At 40.4% G+C, this 23,032-nt stretch overlaps 2 protein-coding genes across 3 annotated transcripts; one reads left to right on the top strand and one right to left on the bottom strand.

The window, feature by feature from the left end:
* The first annotated feature begins 1,948 nt into the window (after positions 1 to 1,948).
* stmn2b (stathmin 2b) lies at positions 1,949 to 9,873 on the top strand. Of its 2 annotated transcripts, none has more exons than XM_011481286.4 (5): positions 1,949 to 2,122; positions 6,587 to 6,682; positions 6,757 to 6,932; positions 7,784 to 7,975; positions 8,309 to 9,873. In XM_011481286.4, exons 1-5 carry the CDS (start codon positions 2,104 to 2,106, stop codon positions 8,366 to 8,368), a joined length of 543 nt encoding a protein of 180 aa, XP_011479588.1. In that variant the 5' UTR covers positions 1,949 to 2,103; the 3' UTR covers positions 8,369 to 9,873. The 2 variants fall into 2 exon arrangements, with proteins under 2 accessions (XP_011479588.1, XP_078810712.1); XM_078954586.1 differs by having other exon boundaries at positions 1,959 to 2,122; positions 6,760 to 6,932.
* A 1,891-nt stretch (positions 9,874 to 11,764) lies between these two features.
* On the bottom strand, positions 11,765 to 14,051 carry hey1 (hes-related family bHLH transcription factor with YRPW motif 1). Its single transcript, XM_004074234.5, has 5 exons — positions 13,845 to 14,051; positions 13,679 to 13,754; positions 13,477 to 13,560; positions 13,311 to 13,392; positions 11,765 to 13,202 (listed from the first exon to the last, which is right to left on the bottom strand). The coding sequence occupies exons 1-5, from the start codon at positions 13,928 to 13,930 to the stop codon at positions 12,535 to 12,537; spliced, it is 996 nt and encodes a 331-aa protein (XP_004074282.3). The 5' UTR covers positions 13,931 to 14,051; the 3' UTR covers positions 11,765 to 12,534.
* Between the last annotated feature and the right edge of the window lie 8,981 nt (positions 14,052 to 23,032).

The raw sequence follows: 23,032 nt of genomic DNA, 5'->3' as shown, positions 1-23,032 counted from the left end.
TAAATTTGAATTGGACAGAGTAAACTTTATCTGCCTGTACGGCCACGCTAGAGACTTCATTTTCCTCCTTCAGAATCTTATTGGAAGTCTCAGATTATGAATCCAGTTAACATTTTTCTGAATGGGGGATGCAACAAAAGATATTCCATTTGTTTGCACAATAAATAAATAATACACAAAAGCCTCTTCAACAAACACAATGGTCTTGAGATAAAGTTTTTGCATTCAAGGCTAAAGTGCAACTCAAACCCAAGTCTTGAGCCCAATTGTCAACCTCTTCACACAATATTTTTCATGCAGTTTGGAGAGATGTGAGCATTGATTTAGGGCAAAAAAAAACAGCTTTAGACAAAACCACAACTGAGACAAAGTTTTGTGCAATAAAATGACTTAAAAAAAGGTTAAAATATTTAATCAAAGTATTTTGAATTGCCTTTCGTGCTTCTTTTTTTCCTACCTTGATTGTCCAAATTGAAATACTATTTGAAAGCTGTTTTTAAAATTAAATGTACCCACATGGGTTTGATCTAAAAATATTAATATGAGATTTGACACTGTGACTTTGTTTTGGACAAGTTATAAATACAATACAAATGCAGAAAAAGTCAATTATTTGAACAGGTCTGTAGAGTAAAATTAAAACAAACCTTACTTGTAAAAGTTGGATTTTTTTTGGCTTAATTTTTATCTTTACAATAAATGTTCTTTAGTTCATTGTGTTTGCAAATAATTATTATCCTCTGGAATGTTGACTTGGTGTGACTTGGTATTTGCTGCCACCTTGTGGTGTCTTTAACCTCTCATACCGTTTGTTTGGTTTAGGTTTTTGCAAGGAAAATGAAGTATACTGGGGTTTTTTTTGTTTGAAAAGGGTTATAGTAGTTTATCATTTTCCACCATTTGAATAATTACAGCCTGCATGCTTTAATTAGATTGGCTACAAAGTTATGTTAGTGATCTTTGTCAAAACTAAGATTAGAATAAAGTAAAAAGCATTATTTGAGGAGTTTAAAGGAAAAACATAGTATTTATTATTTTATAAATATGATTCATTTTTATTATTATTTTATAAATAATAATGATAATTGATAAATAAAAATGTATTTATCAAAAATCTGATAGAAGGTAAACTAGCTGGAAAAAGCCTATAGCTTTCTCCCAGAAATGGGTGTGTGCTGGGGTTCATTATTGCTGCCTAAACGCTCGTAGCTGGTCTCTTTCTGGTTAAAAAGGTTGTAGAGAGAAAGTTCCTGCAAAGACTTTCAAAATAAAATGGTAGACATTTAACACCAAACAGAGTATAAATACAATAGTTCCATCAAAAAATATCTTGTTTTTGCTAAAATATTAAAACATCAGCAAAGAATTGTTATTTGGCTAATTAGGATAAGATAATTAAAAAAAAACCTTTAAAAATACAAAATTGAAATGCGACTTAACGTGATCTGAGAGCAGATTGATACATTTGAATTTGATATATTTATAATTTGATTACATCAAAAGTATGGCAAATAACTCAGGACATTGTTAGTTTAACTGTTATTTATTAATGTCAAAAAAGGCTTCAGATTTAAATTAATATGTCACATAATAAAGGATAAAGAGCTAAATGAACATGTCTTAGCATTAAGAATAAATGATTTCATACTTCACACTTTTTTATCGGTTTGGTCATATAATTGAAATGTTTTCAGACTTCACAGGTAAAATGTCGGATTGAGATGGTAGAAAGGAAACTCTAAATGTTCCTTTTTTACTTGAATAGGCTATCACTCCTGCGTAGCATAACAATACTACTCAAATTGCAAGTTTTTTTTTCCACTAGCCTACATATTTTTAAACACTTTTATTTCCATAGGTGGGCCTGTTGGTAAACTACCTGGTTATTTCTTTCTCTTGGATTTTATTTTTTTAAACAGCGCATTTCCGGTTCTGTTATGCGTTTTTTTCCGCTGACGTGACAGAGCTCATGACAGACCACCAGGCGCACCGGTGAGCCCCCTTCTCTGCTGACTCAGTGCCTTAACAGCAGTCACTTCAGCCCGTGATACAGCATCAAGCCACCGACGCACGCTCCTCCGGCTCCCAAACCGCTCTGCAGACATGGAGAAGACCGCCATCGGTGAGATTCTTCACATATTTCATTGATAGAGATTATGGCGAACGACAGACAGCGTGTTTGAGGGGGGTGATGATGAGGAGGATGAGGATGAGAGGCGCGGTGACACCCAAGGCACAAAGGATACTGAGGGCTGATCAGGAGGGAGCGGCCAAACTCTTTTCTTTAGTAAAATATTGCGCAAAAACCTACATTCATTATCGTGCACCTTCAGCTTTTGTGCAAAACACCTTAAAATCCAGTGATTATATTAAAAAACGGGTAATTTTCAGATGCCATCAGTGACGCATCTTTTTTATTATTTATTTATTTATTTAAATAATAACACACACATGTTTTATTTCCTTCTGGTGCGGCAGCGTTTCATCGATATCCTCCTGCCGCACCTGAAGCCTCGGCGCCTGACTCAGAGCCGTGCAGCATAATGCAGCGCCTGCGACCCCACCCTACATCTCCGCTCTCTTCGAGGCGAACCCCGCCGCTCTCTGGAGGCGTCACATGCAATATCTCCACATAAAATTAGGTCATCCCGTGTACCTGTCGAGAAAAGCCACATTTGAGGGTTGACGGATAGATATGCGTAAGAAAATGATGATGGGTGGAGAAAACCAAAGCTTTTACGCATAGAACGATGAGAAAACACGCGCGTCGTGAGAGGATTTTGCAACCGCGCATCCTAATAGATTATAGTCTGTATGGAATAGTATTTTATGAAAGGTGTGAAGTGGGATTATACACAAGTGTGTGATTTTTATGTCTTCTTTTAATCTCTTATAAAGCCATTTCTGGTTCAGATATCAAGGATGTGTGACAGCACAGTAAAGGGGAATTCTGGTTGGAAGAGCACTTGATGGATGGAGGGTGCAGAGACAGACAGGGTCTTGGTGTCTGTGGGACACCAGCAACTAAACACAGGCTGTAAAAATCATACCCACTCCCCCTCCTCTTCCTCCCATTTACCCTCCTTTTTTCCCCTCATCTGATTTAAGATGTGGACAGAGATGGGCACACAACACACACTCAGGGAGGGAACCGCCATCATGCCAGCCATTACTCCCACATGGGTCACTGAGTTCATTTATGGAGAAACCCTCAAAAAAGCATTTGTAGGATGAAAATCACAACATATAACAGCTTTGTGAGCATATTTTAGAGCACCTAAAGCATTTTTTTTGCCAATCCTTATAACACAATTGGCATAGGTGTGGCTTAGCCAGACTCGCAATCAGTGTCTTTGTGCCTAAAAAGCAGAAGCTAAATTAACAACCACCCAACCTTAGTTTGTGCATTAACTCTGCTGTCCTTTTTAGTTGTTTTAACTGTTTTTTTTTTCAGATCAATGTTTTCTAATCTCATAATTAATCAACACAAAGGGTTATTGATCTGTGCAGCACACTCCCAATCACTGGCTGATGGCTGATGAGGAGGAGGCAACACTGACACACTGATCTCGCAATTGACATGAATATTTCCTGTGAATGTGGATGCATTTAGGTACTTTAACGGCACTTATTTGATATAGTGCAGATTTCAGTCACTGTTTTTCCCCAGTACCATTTCAAAATGTGTGTCAGAAAGTGTGTACCACTGCATCGACGAATATATTGAGCAGGCATCCGCAATTATTCATGATACCTGTGGCGTTTTTTCCAACAATTCCTTAGCTGTCCTTAGTTTCTTCTGTATTAGAATTTCTTTCAGCGTCCACCTGTATCTTATGTAGATTGTAATGAACTTTTTTAATAGCCAATTTGCTCAGCAATATACCTTTGCGGTTTTATGATTGTATTGTTGCCTGGTGGCTTGGTTGTAAAGCTCCTGAACGCATGCTTTGAGTCCATCATGCAATAAAGCTACAATGCTCAGGGGGCCAGTACAGTTTTGATGTACTGAGTCACATTTTGTTGGATGCTTTTAATGGATCTGCACTTTCAATGACTGCAGAGTTCATGCAGGAGTTTTTACGGATGATGTAAGAAGGGCATGTGAGGGTCCATGAGTAACACAGACAGGTGTGTTGCTTTTTGCTGACTCAGGGTGAGCAGGATGAGATGGAGAGTGGGACAGAGAGGATAAGACGGAGAATACAGCGGTCGAGAATGAGCACTGGGAGTTTGCAAATGATGTCCGGGGGAGGGAGAGGAAGTACAAATATTGATGATCTGTGCTCTGTGGCTGGAAGCTTAGAAAAGGAAATGTGGTTTGATGAACGTCTGTGGTTGAACCTGGACCGGATGAGTGTTTCCATGCTGATCTGGCAGGTTGAGCTTTATCGTAGTGTTGTCTGTGTTTGACATGGCTTTATCGGCTTTATGTCTAAACACATGTAAGACCACAGCCTTTAAATGGTGGATTATTTGTCCTTTCTTTTCATCTGATCCCTGGTTAAAGCGGTGATAAGAGGGGGAATTGGGGTAATTCACTCTGTTATGAGAGAAATGTTACCGCTTTAATATTTTTGTACAACAAAGAATCTCATATATTTTAGAATATGGCTGAACTTGATTAAACCTCAGAGACTCTTGGTCAGAAAAGTATTTTTCTGGGAGTTATTTTGTAAAACTGTGCTTAGACTAAATCATCTCTGGGACATTTATAACACAAAAAAAAAGAATATTTGCCGTTAAAACAAGGTTCAATCTTATTTAAGACATCTGATGTTGATTTACACAAATTCTGTGGCTAATTTTTAAATCATATTTCCTGTATCTCCATTTTAATTGTTTAATTGTAAGCAATAACAATTTCAGAAATTGAATTTTCCTTTCGTTTAGCTAAAGAATTGATATATTTATTACCAAGTAAAATTGGTCATCAAAGGAAAACATTTTGAAAGAAAAAAATAATTGATATTGAATTAAATAAATATTTAGTCAAATCATCCATTTAATAATCAAAACCCAGTCAAAAAGGGATGCTGGCAATGATACTCAGCCCTATTTTGGAGAAAAATCCAATAGAAATTTAAGCCATTAGTGGAAAAAAAACACCTATATAGGCGCTTTACTTAAATTACAAACCCATCCCAGCTTTCATCAAAGATAGTGCATACGACGTGATGACTTCTAAAACCTCGACACCCTCTATGAACCAACAGCAACCCTCCAAGTGTGTCCTCTAATCAGAAATTGTTAGGCCCACTAATTAAAAATTTAAGGACCATCCACCGGAGGTTGCTGCTCCCACTCTGCTGTCCTGATGGTGACAGCAGCATCTATTTTAAAGGGAGTTGTCTGCTGCGTCTGCCCCTTATGTCTGTGCTTTGTGCTTAATTTAGACTGGAGTTTGAATTGATCCAGAGAACCAATCATTTACTTTCAACCCATCTAAGATATATATTTTTTTCTTTAAACAAAATTCTACTTGTATCTTTTTTCCATGTCTGGCCCTTTTTTTTAATCTATTCCCTACTCTTTCCTCATCCTCGGGGAAGGAGCTAACAAGGCCATCAGAGGGTAGTGAGAACTACATCTGAGAGTTTATCACATTACTGAGGCGTCTGCCAGTCTGCGAGGCAGAGGGCGAGACGCATGGAGGAGAGCTGTGAATTGGAGTAAGGGGGATTAATCACACATGCCGTACCCCCACTGAGGAGAAGCTCTCTTACACTGAATCTAATATCTGGCTTTTCGACAGCAGCTTGCTGCAAATCATGAATCAAAGTGCCAGGTTTTGATCCCTGCAGGCCTTGTGCTGTGAGTGATGGATTATGCAGTTTTATGACAGCTGGCATGCAAATCTGCAGCATGAAGGAGCGTACCTTGACAGATCATAGCATCCATGTGCAAACGCAGAATCTATTTACGCCTGCAGAGGTGCTTTGCATTTCCGGTAGTGGGTCAGTTGTTCGTTTAATCCTTTTGCTTCTTGCTGCATTCTAGCCCGTTGATTAGGCTTTTGGATGCCAAATCCCGTGATTAAGAATTCATACAGGCTTCAGTTTTTGACAAAATTGGCCACTAGATGAAATACCATATACTGCTGTGTTGCTCTGATAAGACAAACTTGACCAGAAGCTATAGAGAGATAAGAAAGCCCAAAAGATATTTTGAAGATGTCCTGAAAATGTTTGGATTTTTGGTCTAGAATCAGCTCAGATATGTGAGATTAGCCTTCAGTGTTTGCTGCTTTAGCTGAAGAATAGCTGGGAGCCTCATAGGCGTGGTCTGTTAATAAATAAAACATCAAAATAAAAAGCTTCTGATGTCTGGAAAATCCCACTGGCTGTTGAAGAAATTAGGCCAAGCAAGGACACATCTATCACGTTCCCTTTCAGCAGAGTGAGAAGAAAAGGCTTAAAAATTCCTCGGATGAAGTCTCTGAAGACGAGGTGTTCCTGAAGGAGGATTCCAAAAGAAAAGTCCTATTTGTGTATTTTGTGGAGGCAGTGACAATTAACAACAATTCAGATCTTATCTGTGTCACTATGATGTTAATTTAGGAGTCATTTTCTTTTATCTTCCACAGCTTACAAAGAGAAGATGAAGGAGATGTCAGTGTTCTCACTGATCTGCTCCTGTCTCTACCCAGAGAGCCGCAAAAACATCATGGGGGACTTTGAAGGTAGGAAGCAACCAAAGCAATCAAAACCCAGAAAGATAGAATAAATTTAAAGCTTTTTCTTTTTTTGTCTCCAGGAGACTTGGACATCAAGCCTCTTAACAAGCGTGCCTCAGGCCAAGCCTTTGAGGTCATCCTGAAACCGCCCTCCCCTGTGTCAGATGTGGCTCACTGCATCTCCAGCCCCCCAAAGAGGGACATTTCCCTGGAGGACATCCAGAAGAAACTGGAGGCAGCTGAGGACCGAAGAAGAGTGAGGACATTACAGCCACATTCTGCTGCCAAGAACCAATTTTCCTCAAAATAATCAGCATCCAAAAATTCATTAAAACCTTTGATAAACCATGAAAGATTAGAAGCTGAATAAAAAACAAACAAATATTAAACCAAAAAAAGTACTTTTTCACTTTTTTTTGTTTAGCTATAGATTTATTGAACACAACCTTTACAAGAAAATTCTAATGTTTAATTCGGGCATCTTCATGATTCAAATACAGACTCATCCATTGACCATTAATATCTCCACTTTGTATGTCAGAAGATATTATTTGAAGCAGGTCTTCACTTAATTTAGCATCACCTTGAATGGAAACAACACTGTAGATAGTTTTTTAACCCTTGTGCTATCTTAGATGACCCCACCCTTCCATTGATGTGTTCTCCGTACCATGACAAAGGTGGATAAAGGTGGAAAGATTTCATGTAATCCATGGACACCAGTGAAGATCACAATTCATTGAAGAAAAAAGGTTCAGCGCACTGTCTAGTGGGTCTAGATGACCCAACTCCCAATGGTAAAGTGCCTAGGATAGCACAAGGGAAATTGGTTATCTTCATGCTGCAATTGGAAATAATTTCAGACATGAAGGGGTTACCTAAAAACTTTGGCAGCTTTTTTTTTTTTAACCAAAGCCATTATGTCCCCACTAAAACTTGTGTAGCATCACCTAAATTTCATGCCTTTAGTAAGTTAAGTTGTAAAAATTTGCATTTTTCAAATAAGACTCTTGCATCTCATTCTCATTATGACACATCCTGAAAACTCATCATATTGACATTTTCTGACTCAGGTTTCAACTTCTCATGCCTTTGTCCTCCTCCCAGTCTCAGGAGGCGCAGATCCTCCGGATCCTGGCTGAGAAACGAGAGCACGAGCGTGACGTGCTGCTGAAAGCCATGGAGGAGAACAGCAACTTCAGCCGCATGGCTGAAGAGAAGCTGCAGATGAAGATGGAGCAAATTGAGGAGAACCGGCAGGCCTACCTGGCCGCCATGATGGAGCGCCTGCAGGAGAGGGTAAACTGGATGACTTTATCTGAATTTGATCTCAAAACTAAAAACTTGTCAAAGGTTTTTCTGTTCTATAACATTTAAAAAACGTATTGATGAAACTAAGTGTGACTCCAGGAAGTTTTGTCTGATAAGATATATTTTGTCAAATCGGAATGACATTTTTCAAATATTTTTCATATCTAAGGTTAGTAAAAGGTGCTGTTATGATCAAAAAGAAATTTCAGAAAGAAAGAAAGGATTATCTATAGCTGTATTTCACCAGCAGGGGGCACACATTCTCAAAAAATACATCAGAACTCCAGAGAAGTGTCTAAAAACAGTTTGTTTCTCTTACAGGAGAGGCATGCTCAGGTGGTGCGCAGAAACAAAGAGCTGAGAGAAGAATTGCTGCCATGAGACGCCCTAACAGGCCCTACACCCCACCTCCAAACCTTCTACCAACACAGTCAGCCCTGAGGAACACCCCAGCCGCCCCCTAACTTTTCCCACATGTCCCTTTACCTGTCCCCTCCCCAGTCCCTGCCATCCACCCCACTATTCTACTATGAAACTAGACGACAAATGAGGTTGGGGGTGGAAAATATCACAAAATAAAGAAAGAAAAATTCATGGCTGATGCCAACTCCTTCCAAAACGAATGTTTTTGCTTAAATGACAAGAAAAAAATCATTTGAAAACTGTCATTGGTTTTTGTAAATACTTGTTTTGTTATATACAGTGCGATACAAGCAGCAGAAGTATTGATTGCAGTGTGCCATTTTTATATATAGGTTTTCTTCTCTTTGGTTCGTTTCTGCCTGAGATGTGTTTCTTTTTCTTTTTTCTTTTTGTGTTAATCTTGTTACAGCCTTTAGATGTCTGTTGTGAGTTTGCCAGCTAGCTGATGTCCTGCTACGTCTCGCTGTGTCCTCCAAAAGCACTGCATGCTGGCCCTGGCTCCGCTCAAACATTTGACCCTGCAGATTTGGAAGCAATATCAGATCTGGTTGGAATCATTCTCTGTTCAATTTTTTGCCAGTGTTGCAATTAGCGAGTGAAGTTTCCAGGAAAGTCGGCAGACTGCTAAGGGGCTGCAGCGAGCCGTGGCCGCACATCCACTCCTGTGAAGTAGGTAGTGACTGTGCCACAGGAGAACACTTTAGCATTTAATGAGCCCTTCCTCTCTCCTTTGTCTTCATCTCTCCACACTCGTGTTTGTCGTGTAGACACTCAGTTGCACGCTCTCCACAGAGACAACCCTATTACGGGGGACCGCATGTGCAGCCAGAGACCCCATCAAACATCCCTGATAAAGATGATCCTACAGTCACTCTTTAATTGAGGTGCATTGTGGGACTGCAGCAAACTTGATTCAAATCTTCTTATCTCCACTTGAGAAAACAGTAAATCCCACGTTTCTCCATTTCATCAAAGCTAGAGTAGATCTCTGCATCATCATCTGGACTCACTGCACTCCATGCTGACATGTTGACTCCACTTTAAGGCAGGCTCAGAGAAAATGGAAAAGCCGAAACAGGCATCACTGCACTGGCGATCCACGAACACAGCATTTGCTTCTGAAGGGCATATATGATAAAAAAAAATGCAAATCATTTGTGAGGAGAGATGTTGAAGCCTGAGGATGAGCATCGTTGGTCCCACTTGCACAGTCGGCCCAGAGGTGTGTGGGAGTGATACTGTGAGTGTTTTTCAGGAGAGGTGGGAAGAGTTCGTGCCACGTGACTTCGATCTGATAAGTAACACGCCAGCATCAGCTGAAGCGTGGAAACATCTGCCAGACACTGAGCATCCTAACTGCCCTCTCATTCTCTTCTCCGTCCATTTGTGTGTTTCCCTCTCTTCACATATATCTTTGTGAGCAAGCAGTGGTGAATAAAGACTTCGGGGTTTAGTGAACAAAACCCAGCTTCCAGCTCTTCTGTTTTGTCCCGACAACACTTGTTCTGCTTTTTATAAAAGTGCCAGTTAATTGTCAGTACTTTAAATAGCATGTGAGGTCAGAACACTTCTGAGAAATGTTGCAGGTGTAAAGTATTTCACCTAACCACAGAATATCTTGACACAGCAAACCTAAACTTAAAAAAAGGTAATTATACAAGTTAAATTTATGCTAAAAAGTTCTACATTTATCAATTAATACAAAATATATGAAATTACAATGAGGTAAATGTTTGGTAGATGCAACATATTATCCCAAGAAAGAGAGCCATGCTTAATAACAATCAACATTTTGTAACTGAAACAGTTTCAGCTACTTTAAATTTTTATTAGTTGCAGTAAATATTATTAACTAATTCACATCTGATGCATTAACATTTTTTAGCGGAATTGAAATGCTAAACATTTATTAGTGGGAACTGGATTCTTTTACAGTCAGAAGGAAATGTGATCCAGATAAAACAGGAAAAAACAAGTAAGTGTGAGCAACTTCGAGGACTGGAACTTAATGATGTGGTTACGTTGCCACGGTATGATTTGATTAAACTGATTAAGCTTAACTGCTGCGGATCTGGAGCCAATGCAGTAGTAAAGTAAAAGACAAAGTTTTGGAATACAACTGTAGACGTTTATAACAGAACTGAGTTATTTAAAAAATGATTCTTTATTTCACTGAAATAGATCAGCAAAAAAATTCAGCAATGTTGAATCGCATTTCAAATATTATAAAAGATTCAATTTATTTGAAGATATTTATTAAAGGTTTTTTTAATTCATAATTTTGTTTATTGACTACCGTATATTATGGAGTATGATTGCGTTTCTTTGTTTTTTTATATTAGGCCAGTGGTGCGACTTATACTCCTTCTATTAAGTATGTTTTAGCTCCTGTGTCTTTTACTCCGGACGAAAAATACCTGTTAAAACTCAAAGTGCATCACTACATATTTTATTACTTAAATTGTTGAAAAAACATCATGGTGATGTCTTCTTGTAGAGCATTAAGAAAAACTATTTAACTTAATGTATATTAACAAATAAAACTTAAACCTACACTCAAATTAAGCAAAGGTCTTTAAATCGGAAATGATGTCAAATCAGCACATATTTGATTAATTAAACATCTCTTAAAACAGCTTCCATCAAACAAAAATAATGAATGTTGACTTGTTTTGTGATTCAATTGTAAAGAAAAAGCTGCAAAATGCAAATCTTTAGGCAATTACAACCTGGATTTGTACACCGTAATATTTATTTTTGTTTTGCCCTTTACATCTACCTTAACCTAAGAAGGGGATGAACCACTGATGACCAGTAGGGGGAGACAAATAACCAGTTCTGTTCACTGAAACTTTTGGGACCTTGTAGAATCAGCTGCTGCAAAGCTGACATCAGCACCTGACGCAGCATCTGCGGCGAAAAAGAAATGACAGAAGAGATAGATTGTGCATATGTTGAAGGAAGAAATGAAAGAGAGATGCTGGCGAATAGACAAGACAAGACTGCAGCTGGTGCAAGCTTAAAAGACGGCAACACTCTCTCACTCCTCCTTTTATTTCCACCCTTCTTTCTCTCTTTTTCAACTTTTTTGTCCATCCTTCTTGCCTCTTCTAGTTCCCACGCCGCACATGGGGCCAGGCAGGCTGCTATTGTCCAGGATATCCCCTCCTTGTTAATGGTTTCCTGTGCACACACAGAAGGCTGCTGAGAGAAACGAGCGGCCTCAGCTGATACCGGGCATCAACACACACTCATTCACTCGCAAAAAAACTAAGCAAAATTAACAACTGCAAGCAAAAGCAAATTGTGCACCAAAACATTTGCCCACTGGAAGAAATCAGGCTGCTAGAAGTATTTCATCGAAACTCTTTTATTGCAGGGAAATTGCATTAATAGCCACTTTGAAAAGTTTCACTTGTAGGGGTCAAAGTTGATATTCTGTTTGCATTTGGTTTACTGTGAGACTTTGACTGACACTGAGTGATGCTACTGCGGAGCTGAGCATAAAAAAAACCTTTAATCTAACATCAATTATATATATATATATATATAAAACACCAGATGATTTATGAAAGACAGAATTTACCACAGAGAGGAAACTAGAATCATAAAGCAGCAAATGATCAGTTCAGCCAAGCTGGTAGCTCACTTCTCTTCCCAGTATTTGGTCAAACAAGCACCTGGTTTCAGTTATTCCACCTCATAAAATGCTGTAAAAGGGGTCGAGCTCACCCCCGCCCTCCATCCTCTAATCAGGACACCAACACTTGCTGTTGCAGCTCTTGGAAACAAAGGCTTTTCGGGGGCTGGGGGGGTGGAGGGATGTTTCACCCAGGAACTTGCTTGGCCATCTGGAAAAAAACATCTCTGGTAGGGTTTGGTAAAGTGGGTGAAACTTCTAAAAGGGTGGGCAGGACCGGCGGAGATCAATCAACTCACTAAATCACTTTTTTGTTGCTTTATGGTTTCAGTCCCCCTCCTCAACTGCTTTTGTTTTCCTCTGTGCACCAAAAAAAGGGGGGGGGGGGACCATAGTTATTGCATGTGGGATGCCAACTTCTTAGAATAAACACTTTAAAAACATAAAGTCTGATTCTTGAGTCCAGCTCATGTTTTTACTTCAGTCAGAAGGCTCCTATCTCCATCCCCCAGGGTCTATAGGGTTTGCCCACATTGGAGCTCTGGGCTGGGGGGCTGATGGTGCTGGTGGGTGTGATGATGGGACAGGCACCAAAGGCAAAGGGAAACGCTGAGAGAGCGGACAGGAGCGGAGGGGAAATCTTGGACGCAGGCGAGGGAACCAAAGCGGGATGCAGGACGGTGCTGGGAGCAGCAGTGGTGGAGGGGACCCGGATGGAGCCCGGATCCGAGTGGGGGGTGACCCTGCCACTGTGCCTGCCTGGGAGGTGAGTCTCTGCAACCAGTGAGGATGACGAAGGTGAGGTAGAGGAAGGGGATGAAGCGGCTGTGGAGGACATGGGGTTCTGAGAGCTGCTGCTGGTGCTGTGGGTCAGAGGTGCCAGAGGAGCCCCTGTTTTCTGCTGGAGGAGGAGGGGGTGTGTCAGGTGGGCGGCGGGCGATCCAAAAGCAGAGCCCCAGGCCAGGTGACTGAGACCGGAGTGCGCCTCCCGTTGAGTGGCGTAGTTGTTGAGATGGGAGACCAGGCGCATCCGCAGAGGGTCAGTGCTGTCCAAACCTTCAATTATGCTCAGGTAGCGAGCCGTCTCAGCCAGACACTCCCTGAACCCCAATCCACGGTAATCCATCGCCAGGGCATGAGCATCAAAGTACCCTGAGGGTAAAAAAACATAAAATCCTGAACAAACTGGATTTTATTGATGCAATAAACCAGTGATTCAATCCTCAGACTAGTCAGACCAGAGTGGAAAAATGACCTCACCTTTGCCTCCAGCGGCGTGGAGCATTTTCAGATGATCAACCGTCATCTGCAAAATCTCTGCTTTCTCCAGTTTGGCTGAACCCTGACAGACAAACAGGGATAGCAGTGAGTACAGCTGAAAGAAAAATGTGTTTGGAAGACTCCTTTAAAGTGATCGCTCCGTCACCTGCTTCTCATAGGCGCTGGGAACCAGCCTGCGCAGCTCACTCAGGCTGTTATTTATCCTGTCACGGCGCCGTTTCTCTATAATCTGAGGAAAAACAAAGACTAATTGTTATTTTTTTTAACTTTTTTTTTTTTTAACTTTTACTTGCCATTCCGTTATGTCATGTCTCCAAATGTGTCCTAAAATCGATGCGCGCACTTACTCCTCTGCGCCTTTTCCTCGCCTGCACCTGGGTTGATGTTGTTGGAGACATGGACCCGTGAGGAGAGCTCATATTTCTTCAAGTAAGGACAAGCGCCAAGATCAGCTTTTATCCCCCAAAAAGTGTGTTGAATATGTATATATATACGTTTTATGGTCAGACTCACCCATTTTCGTCCGCGCTCTCCTTCTCCACTTCGATGGTTTCATCCAGCTCGCTGTCTGAGGAGCTAAAATCGTGATTTCTCTTCATCCTGATCCTTCCACAGTAGTCCACAGCACTTCAGAGGCGTTTTATCCAGACGCGCGTCAGCAGCGTGTAGATTTGCCCGGAGCGCCTGCGTTTGAAGCGCTCAGCTTTCCCACGGTGTCATTTCAAGACTGCTTTCTGCCAACAGGGGCGGGGATTAGAGGACCGGCAGCGAATCACAAAGCGGGATGAGGTTTGAGTGACAGGGCAGGTGGACCAAGCAAATCTCGGTGCGCTCTGAAAAATCTGAGGGCGGGGACGAGCTGCGAAGACTCACTTTGTCATTTTTTTTTGCCCTTCATGAAAGTCTACTAAAAGACATCACACAACGTTGTGAAGTCCCAAAAAAGACATAAGGAACAAATAAAAGGGACAGAAAATGATCAAATTTTGAAAGTAAGTCACTGTATAATTGTGGAAACAACAGAATGGAGCAGAAAACAAAGACAACAGGATACAAACAAAATAAATAAATACGAAAAAGTAAAATTTGCTTGAAGTATTTCAAGAACTTTAGAGCTTTCTTAATTATTTACAGAGACGCAAATCCCCCCCCCACCCCCCTGCAAGGTTTGGAATTGTAATCCAATTCAGGGGGAGGGGGGTTATCCCTGGCAAGTCTAAATCATGCAAAACCATTTAAACCGTTTCAAATGTGTGATATATCATTGTATCATCTGATCTCCTACGTCTTGTTCCATTATCTGTGGCTTCTGTCTTCACTTTGGAGCTGAGGGCTAAATTGCGCGCGGATTCCAAAACATCTAAGGGCGCATTCTGCTCGCTGATGTGGTTTGACTCTGTCACCACAATAAACATCGGGATTTTTCAGTTCGTTATATTTGAATCTTTCAAAGACTTGGAAACATTTGTGGATTGTTGGCATTTGCTGATATATATATATATATATATATATATATATATATATATATATATATATATATATATATATATATATATATATATATATATATATATATATATATATATATATATATATATATATATATATATATATATATATATATATATATATATATATATATATATATATATGTTTTACTATTTTTTCTTTTCTTTTGTGAAACTTCGTGGTTTGTCACATCAAACGCGCGAGTGATTGATCTTCCCCATATAGAAGATCTTTGGAGAAACTTTGACAGCGGTCCAGTGGACTTTCGGTCCGTGACTGCCCCCCCTCCCCCTCCCCTTCTCAGCCCCCGTGTGTGTCCCGGCGGTGACGAGGAGTGGCTGGCCGGCTGTCAGCACGCGCTGGCCGTGGGAAAGTTCCCCAACCAGCACTGATAACCAATCAGAGGCCGACGGCCGTCTCCGGCGCTGGAATGAATGGAGCAATTGGTCGAGGCGACGGGCGGTCTGCGAGCGAGCGTGTGAACCTGTAATCCAATACCAACTCAGCCCAAGAGCAGAGACAGAGGCAGGACTGCCGCAACCAGAAGGAAGCCACCGAGTCTAATCTTACCCCACAGCGAGAGCTCGTGCGTGGCAGGGGCTGCGTGGCCACTTCAAATAATTTTGGAGAGCGGCAGTCATCAAAAGTCCATAACGCAGCCTCTCCCGCAGGAGTCTACACCGCAACAGCGTGTCTGCTGGCCCCCATCATGGTCACACTCCCTCTAAAAAATCTTTGACAGACTTTATCCCGTGTGTTTGTATACACTGGGGGGTCACGTTTCAGTATTTGAACACACAGGGACCTATTGAAAAATTAAGGCGGGTTGAGTTTCTTAACTGCAACACTTAAATCTGTCTTTTATCATCCTGCACATTAGCCAATTTACTCTATTTTACGCAGGACTCTGTGGCTTAAAAATACATGTATTCATTCTATGACATTTCAAATAGTGTGCACACAGTTTCAACGCATGCGCAACGCAGCCAAAAATTGGGAAAGCCAATGAACAAAACAAATTTTGCACGTTTTTAAACAATTATTTTTCAATTCTGTGGACTCAGACTAATTTTTAAAAGCCTATCAAGTCAAAAGATTTTGTTCTTTTCAGAGCCAACTGAATTTCAAACGTTCTATTTATGCACAAATGTTGTTTTTTCTAATGTTTCCTGCAGCGCAGGTCCGACAAATACTGCTTCATTCTCCGTCTGGAGTCTCCTCGTCTGTCCCTCATGGCGCACAGACCAGCCGAGGGTCCTGTTAAAGTGAATGCCCGGCGCCCTGCTTCTGCTGGAGGACATGTCTGCTGATGAAGGGCCAGGAGTCCTGCCTGCTTGGAGAGCTGAGGTGTCAAATAAAGTAATTTGCGTAATGTTTCAAATGATTTCTCCCAATTTAAATAAGCCTGACTTGGAAAATGTGATTACAGAAATTATTTTTTAACATCATAAAGAAAACATGCCCCAAATTTCACATTGGTATAAAGCACAAAATAAACATATATATGAAAAATACATTTATGATGAAAAGTTAAAACAGCTTTATTTGGGCCAATAAATGTATATTTAAAATATACTAGGCTTACAAGTAGCAAAGACTTGTGTTTTTGTCAGATTTTTTCTTTGTGATAGAACTTCTTAAACAATTTACAATTTGAAAATGTTTATTTTCCTTTCCAATTGTACTGTTACTTTTGTTAGAGAGCAGCAGAGCAAAGGATGTGCACATGTCCATGAAAACTGTTCTACATCTTGAACATCAAGCTGCTTAATCTCCCAGAGATTCACACAAATACACATTTCTTGCAAAAGGACCTTTTAAAAGAAAACAACACGATTTCTAAAGATCTGTAGAATTGTTGCAACAAACAAATGCATTGCAAAACATTCAGTTTAGAAATGTAAGACAAACTGACCACGTTTCCGTCAGTCATGTCAGCTTTAACTTGACTTTTCATTGCATAAGGCCACATAAACCCAGTCTATGGTAAATCTAAAGCCTTATAAAACATTTTTTTTCAATCAGAAGTAGGAAAGCCTAATTAGTCTCAGAGGAAAGAAAATACACATGTTTATGGAGTTTTAAAAAATACATTTATAATTTTATCTTAATAGAATATAGCACATGGCTGCACGGTGGAACAGCGCTTCACAGCATAAAGGCCCTGGTTCAAATCCTAGCTGGGTCCTTTCTGTATGAAGTTTGCATGATCTCCCGATGGATGTGTGGGTTTTCTCCAGGCACTCTTACTTCCTCCCACATTCCAAAAACATGCTTAATTGGTGATTCTTAATTGCCCCTTGGTGTGCATGGGAGTGTAACAGACTGTAACACACTGCTTACCTGCACAGGCTCTGCCTTCACCCAACAGGATCCAGACTGGTTCTGAAAGGGATTCAGCATGTGGTGAAAATGGAAAGATGGATGGTACAGAAAAAAATTGGAAAAATTAAAGTTCCATTCTCAGGGGGCACGAGCCTAATCCAGTGTGGGTCCTTGGACAACACCCGTCACGCTGCTGCCTACCTATGTACAGCCAAGTCTGGGTCCCCCTGTGCCGGTCCCCAGCCGGGATAAAATATCTGCCAAACCACCTGTGCAAATCAGTGAAAGCTGACTGACTGGGATATGCCAGAAGGGGAACGTCTTTTAACCAACAAATTAAAAAAATGTCATAAAAAATCCCCAAGCTTTAGTTTTGGCGCATATTTTTAAGTCTCATTTCACATCAGCAAATTAGGTATGAATGAGGTAATTAATTAGGCAGGGAGGGACAGACAAACCTATGAAACATCCTTTAAACATGAGAGCACCTTAATCTGATTTGTAACTTCAAACCAACACTCGTAAAAATCAACGGACGGCCCGAATCATGACCGCTTCTGCACAAACTCACATGTGCGGCATTATGAGGATCCTTATCGGTGGGAAATGAAGGCGTAATAGTCATCAGTGAGGGGGGAGGCTGCCTTGTTTGGTTGTATGTGAATGAGAGGAAGCACTTAGGACTGTTTTTTTGCGTCTTATTGTTGTGGTACAAGGCTGCACAGTGGCAGGACAGATGTGCTCCAACGTCCACCGAGCTTGAGCGCCGCTTTCGGGGAGTGGGAGCTGCCTTCACACACGTCTAAGTTCATGCAACCTGAAACCTGTATCTCAATAAACACAGGTGTGAGTCCACGTTAATGTCTGCTCTGTGAGTGTGTAGCAGAGTGGGAATGGAGCTGGGGGAGGGAGAAGAGAGGAGGGGGATGTGAGCCCTCTTGTTGTATTTCAAGTTCACCCAGGGTTCCCACGCTGTTATTTTCTGCCCGCCTGTCTTTGTTCTACCGGTCTCATCACATGTTGTGATTAGTAGGGCCTTTCAGAGGCCGCCCTTTGAAGGTGAGGGCCAGCAACACCACATCATCAGACCACCCCACCCCACCCAGCACCTCTCTCCCTCGGAAGATCAGGCCACCAAATCGAATCAAAACTCAGTCCACCCCCTTTCACATATTGATTTCTTTCATGTTTTCCCATATTTTTCTTCATCATGTTTTCTTAAATCCTTCCCTAACTCTGTTTTTTCCCCTTCTCCCTCGTTGACAGCGCTACAGTTAATCTCTAGGGTAGTTTCCATAGTCCAACTACAGAAAGCTGCAACTCAACTCTGACTTATTCAGTGTCATCTTCAGTCTTATATTTATGCATTCTTTGGCCTCTTTTATTGTGAAAAACAGGCTTTGTGGCTCCAGTTTGTTAACAAGCTTGTTTGCACTGCAAAAAGAGGTAGCCTAAAAATAGGAATATTACACTAATTATAGGAAGAAACTATAAATGTAATATAAATGTAGTAAAATTAAAATCCATGCAACAAGTAATTGCTGCATAGTTTCACACGAGCATTAAAAAAGAGAAAAAATGAGGCAAAAAAGTTAATTGTCAGATACAGTTACTTAAAATTAAGTGTTAAACAGCCCAATAATATTTTTTTTTTTTGCTAATTCTAAACAAAAATCAAATGCTCTTCAGCGTGGATGTTAATATGTTAAAAAAATATATTAAATATATTTAAAAATCCTCTGGATTTAAAGGGTAAATTCACCAATAGTCATCTCTTAGAAGTGTAAATCTTTAATACCTGTTGCAGTGTGCATTTATAAAGCGACACACATGACATCAGCTGTGTAGCTGCAGGCGTGTTTGGATGTGATTTCCTGCACAGAGTGTATGCGGCTCGGGAATGACTTCAGGGAGTGGTTGCAGTGTGGACAGAGCGACTTTGATGAACGATGTTGAGCAAGTCCTGTAAAAAAAAAAAAAAGTGTTTCTGATGTTCAGACTCCAGATGTCAGCTTAGTCAACTGAACAGACATTTTTTTAATTATTATTTTTTTCATTTTTTTTTAATTTTTCATTTGGTTTTCATGCCAGCAGCTTTTGTTGAGTCACTCAAAGATATTTGCTTCATGGGATTGAAATCAGTGTAAGTTGAATGACTGCAAAACATGAAGCATTTAACAATCGTGCCTTTAGAGCCAAAACCAGTGTTTGGACCATTTCAGTACTTCTTGATCTGAGATGCAGCAAAAAGAAGAATTCACATATACAGTGTATAAATAAAAATACAGTCAATATTAAACCAGTAATGCTTTGCTGCAAGTCATTAAGGTATTTTTAAATAAGTTTTGCAGAAAAAAAAGATAAAATTCTTTGCCAGGAGAGATATATTAAAGGTTCTATCAGGAATAACAGCTCACAAAATACCTTTTGCCTTGAATCTATAAAAGTTCTCTACTTATATTTTGCAAACTGGCATTTTTTTTATCCAAAGCTTCTCTTGTGCTAAACTAAATATTTGAGGGAAAAGATAATATCAAGAATGACAACATTTTTTGATTTGTATGAAAGAGGATAAAAGAAGAAATTATATTTTGATTTTATTTGGTATTTGTCTTTTTTAGGAATCTGAGAAAAAGCATTTGACTGAGTAGAGTATTACTGATGCAAAGAAAAGCTTCTTACCCAGTTTTCAAGGTTTCTTTATAACAAAAAACTAATGTTGCATGTAGGGATGCTGGTTTTGAGTTTTCACCCTTGCACGGATGTTTTCATGACCAACGTCTAGATGTGGTAGACAGAATCAAGTATTGTTATGGCTTGTAGATGCCTTTTTACACTGGAAACTATGTCTCAGATGCATTCTCACTGCTAAATGCGGCTGTTCAAAGGAGCAGGGCCTGGGAACAACATGCAGGGAGGGGGACAAGGCATGAAGTTGGAGCCGTGTCTTTTGTTAGATCTCATCGGTAGAGACAACGTTTTGTGCAGATCCTTCATTTTGTTCAATCATATTGTAATTAAAATTGAACACTAGTTCTTTAAAACATGGTTTTTCCATTTGCTTAAAGACCCACACCAATGAAAATGGTGTTTTTTAACATGTTCTTGGGGAATTTTTCTCATAATAGAGGACACATATAAAGAAGACAAAACTTACAATTGCGTTTATGAGTACTTTTTTCATAGAACAATAGATGATTAGAGTTGGACCTTTAATTTAATGTAATTTTACATTTCTTTTGCACCATGATCTAAAATGGATAAGCACTCATGTGGAGAGAATTTTGGGGGAAACCACCTAAATGGGACATGGTATGAGCCTTGCAATAGGGGCATCTTTTTTTTTTTTATCACATCTGCATCGCTTTTCTGGTAGCTTTCAGGGGAAAGAAAATCACATTTAGGATTAATAGAAAAAGATATGCTTCCTTCCTTTACCAGTAAGTCTAACGAATTCAGTTAAAACGTAACCCAACTTGACCTTAGATTAACTTCAACCAAACGCAAGTTTTGGGAGGTGTGACCCTCACGGAGTCAGCGGACGATAAGTGCTGCGGCGTCTGCAGGTTAGCCACAGACAGATGTTCATCCGCTCCAAACAATACATCCAGTCACTCTGTGGCGAAACCCTGTGGAGGGTGAGCGTTGTTATTGTTTATAAATAGAGCTTTGCAGAGCGCTGAGGAAGGCTAACTTTGTTTGCCCTGACAGAGGGAGGAAGCAGCAGCTAATTCTGCTCAAGACATGTATGGCAGCCGACCATTGTCCCTCAGTGAGGGTGTGGGGGGGCGAGGGGTGAGAGCGAAATGAGACATGAATGTGAGTGTCTTTAAGAGGCTGGTTTGTTTGTTAGGCAGGGGTAAGGCCTGTATGTGTGTGTGTGTGAGTGAGACACCCTGGTATTGTCCTTTTAGGAGGGTGGGGGTTCAATTGTGGTTTCATTGTTTGCCCCTGTCAATCATTGTTAGTTCCCCGTGAGTTTTGTTGACTGGTTCCTTTCCTTCACCCCTCTTAACTTGTATTCTCTCACCCACTTCCACGTTGGCTTCTCATAGAAAACGTCCCAAAGAGAGCATGTGAGCATTGCGGAAGTGAAGGAAGTGTCAAAGTTGACCCACTGACACTCATCTGTGTCTTGTTTCCCCATGGGAAATGTTTGAGGGCCTCCTCTACTCTGTCATTGTCACCCATAGAAACCGAGAGAAAAACAGAGGTCTGAGCGTGAAGACCTGACCCAATAGAGCCATCAGCAAGTATTGACCCTTTTCAAAACTGTCCTGAAGTGGGCAGAAAGTCAGCTGGGAATTGTCTGTTAGCAGAATGACTCAGACGTAAAGCAGCAACAGCTAAAAAATTTAAAACAGATATATTCTGGAGGGGTCAAGATACAAAAGTGTTAAATTGTTTTAAATTGACTTTTATTTTTCAGATAGTAATTGTTATGGATAAACTGTGCCCAAACTACCCTTTAAGTTTCAAAGCGTTTCCAGTGGTCTTTTTTTCATGATGATGCACTTCTTAGCCAATTTCAAAAAACCTGTCATTTTCTAGGACATAGTTTTTGCTAGAGGTGGGCTGTCAGGGCCTTCGAGGCCTAAAGAATTTCTCACTCATGTGTAAATTATATTTTGTCCATGCACACTCATTAAATCATTTGGAATGGTCTGTCCAATCTCTTTTATTGTGTTTATGATGGTTATGCTGGTTCCAGACAGACATATTTGACATTGGAGCATTTAAATGATGAGCATTTAAGTAATTCAAATGACAGCATTTCAGCTGTCATTTGTTGCCATGCAGGGCACAGGTATTCACCATGAGTTGTGAAAGCCTCCTAATGCAAAATCAATGCTGATCATTCATTTCTTTCAACCAATCAGATTTTGAGTTGGTGCCAGCAGGGCCTTCTAGCAGGATTAGGCAACGTCACTGTATAATCCCTTGTGCTATCCTACAGGGTCAAGATGACCATTGACGTGTTCTCCCTACTATGACAAAGGTGGATTTCATGTAATCCATGGAAACCAGTGAAGATCAAAAATCATTCAAGAAAAAAGGTTCAGAGCACTGTCTAGTGGGTCTAGATCAGTGTTTTTCAACCAGTGTGCCGCGGCACACTAGTGTGCCGTGGGAGATGGTCAAGTGTGCCGTGGGAAATTGCCCTCATTAATCATTCACTGATCTAAAAATTTCCCATCTCCAGGATTGAGCTCTGTGTTCATCCAAACAGGCCCTGATAAAACACTGAGGAGTTAGGAATATAAAAGATCGTAAAATACTTTTTCTTTGCGTTTATTTTATTTTATTAAAGACATTTTAATAAGAATGACGCGATTCAGCTGCACCTTCGGCTGTATTTGGGAAAAGTCCCGTCCCTTTGACTGTCTCCACCAATCATTCTTGGGCAGCTTAATCACATGTCATCGGTCTGACCAATCAGAATTGCTTAAAGTCTTCACTTCCTTGTCCCGATTTAGCTCGTAAAGTCGCTCAGTTCCAACAAAAATACCAGCTAAAGCTCGTCTTTAGCGATGTAGCTTTCCACAGAATCCGGTGTCAGACCGTGGAACAAGTGAACAAAACAATGAAGCTCCGAAAAGCGATCTTCGGCCGTTTCATGCACTACATCTCCCATGATGCATTGGGTTGTGAGAGTGACAGCGCATAAGGAGATCTGTTGTTAAACGTCTTGAAACCAACGAACACACATCAAACTGTTTTTAAATCTTCTAACTTAACTTTTATTGCATCTTTTAGAAAAAAACAGCTGCAGTTTCCAGCTTTTTCTGCAACAATTATCTCAAAAATGCATGTGAGATTGTGGAGGGGCTGTAGATCAATACAGACTCTGAGTTTCTCCTTTTTTT

Source organism: Oryzias latipes, chromosome 11 (genome assembly GCF_053564925.1).
Source record: "Oryzias latipes strain Hd-rR chromosome 11, Olatipes_Hd-rR_3.1".
Taxonomy (NCBI): Eukaryota; Metazoa; Chordata; class Actinopteri; order Beloniformes; family Adrianichthyidae; genus Oryzias; species Oryzias latipes.
This window is presented reverse-complemented; position numbering and strand designations above follow the sequence as displayed.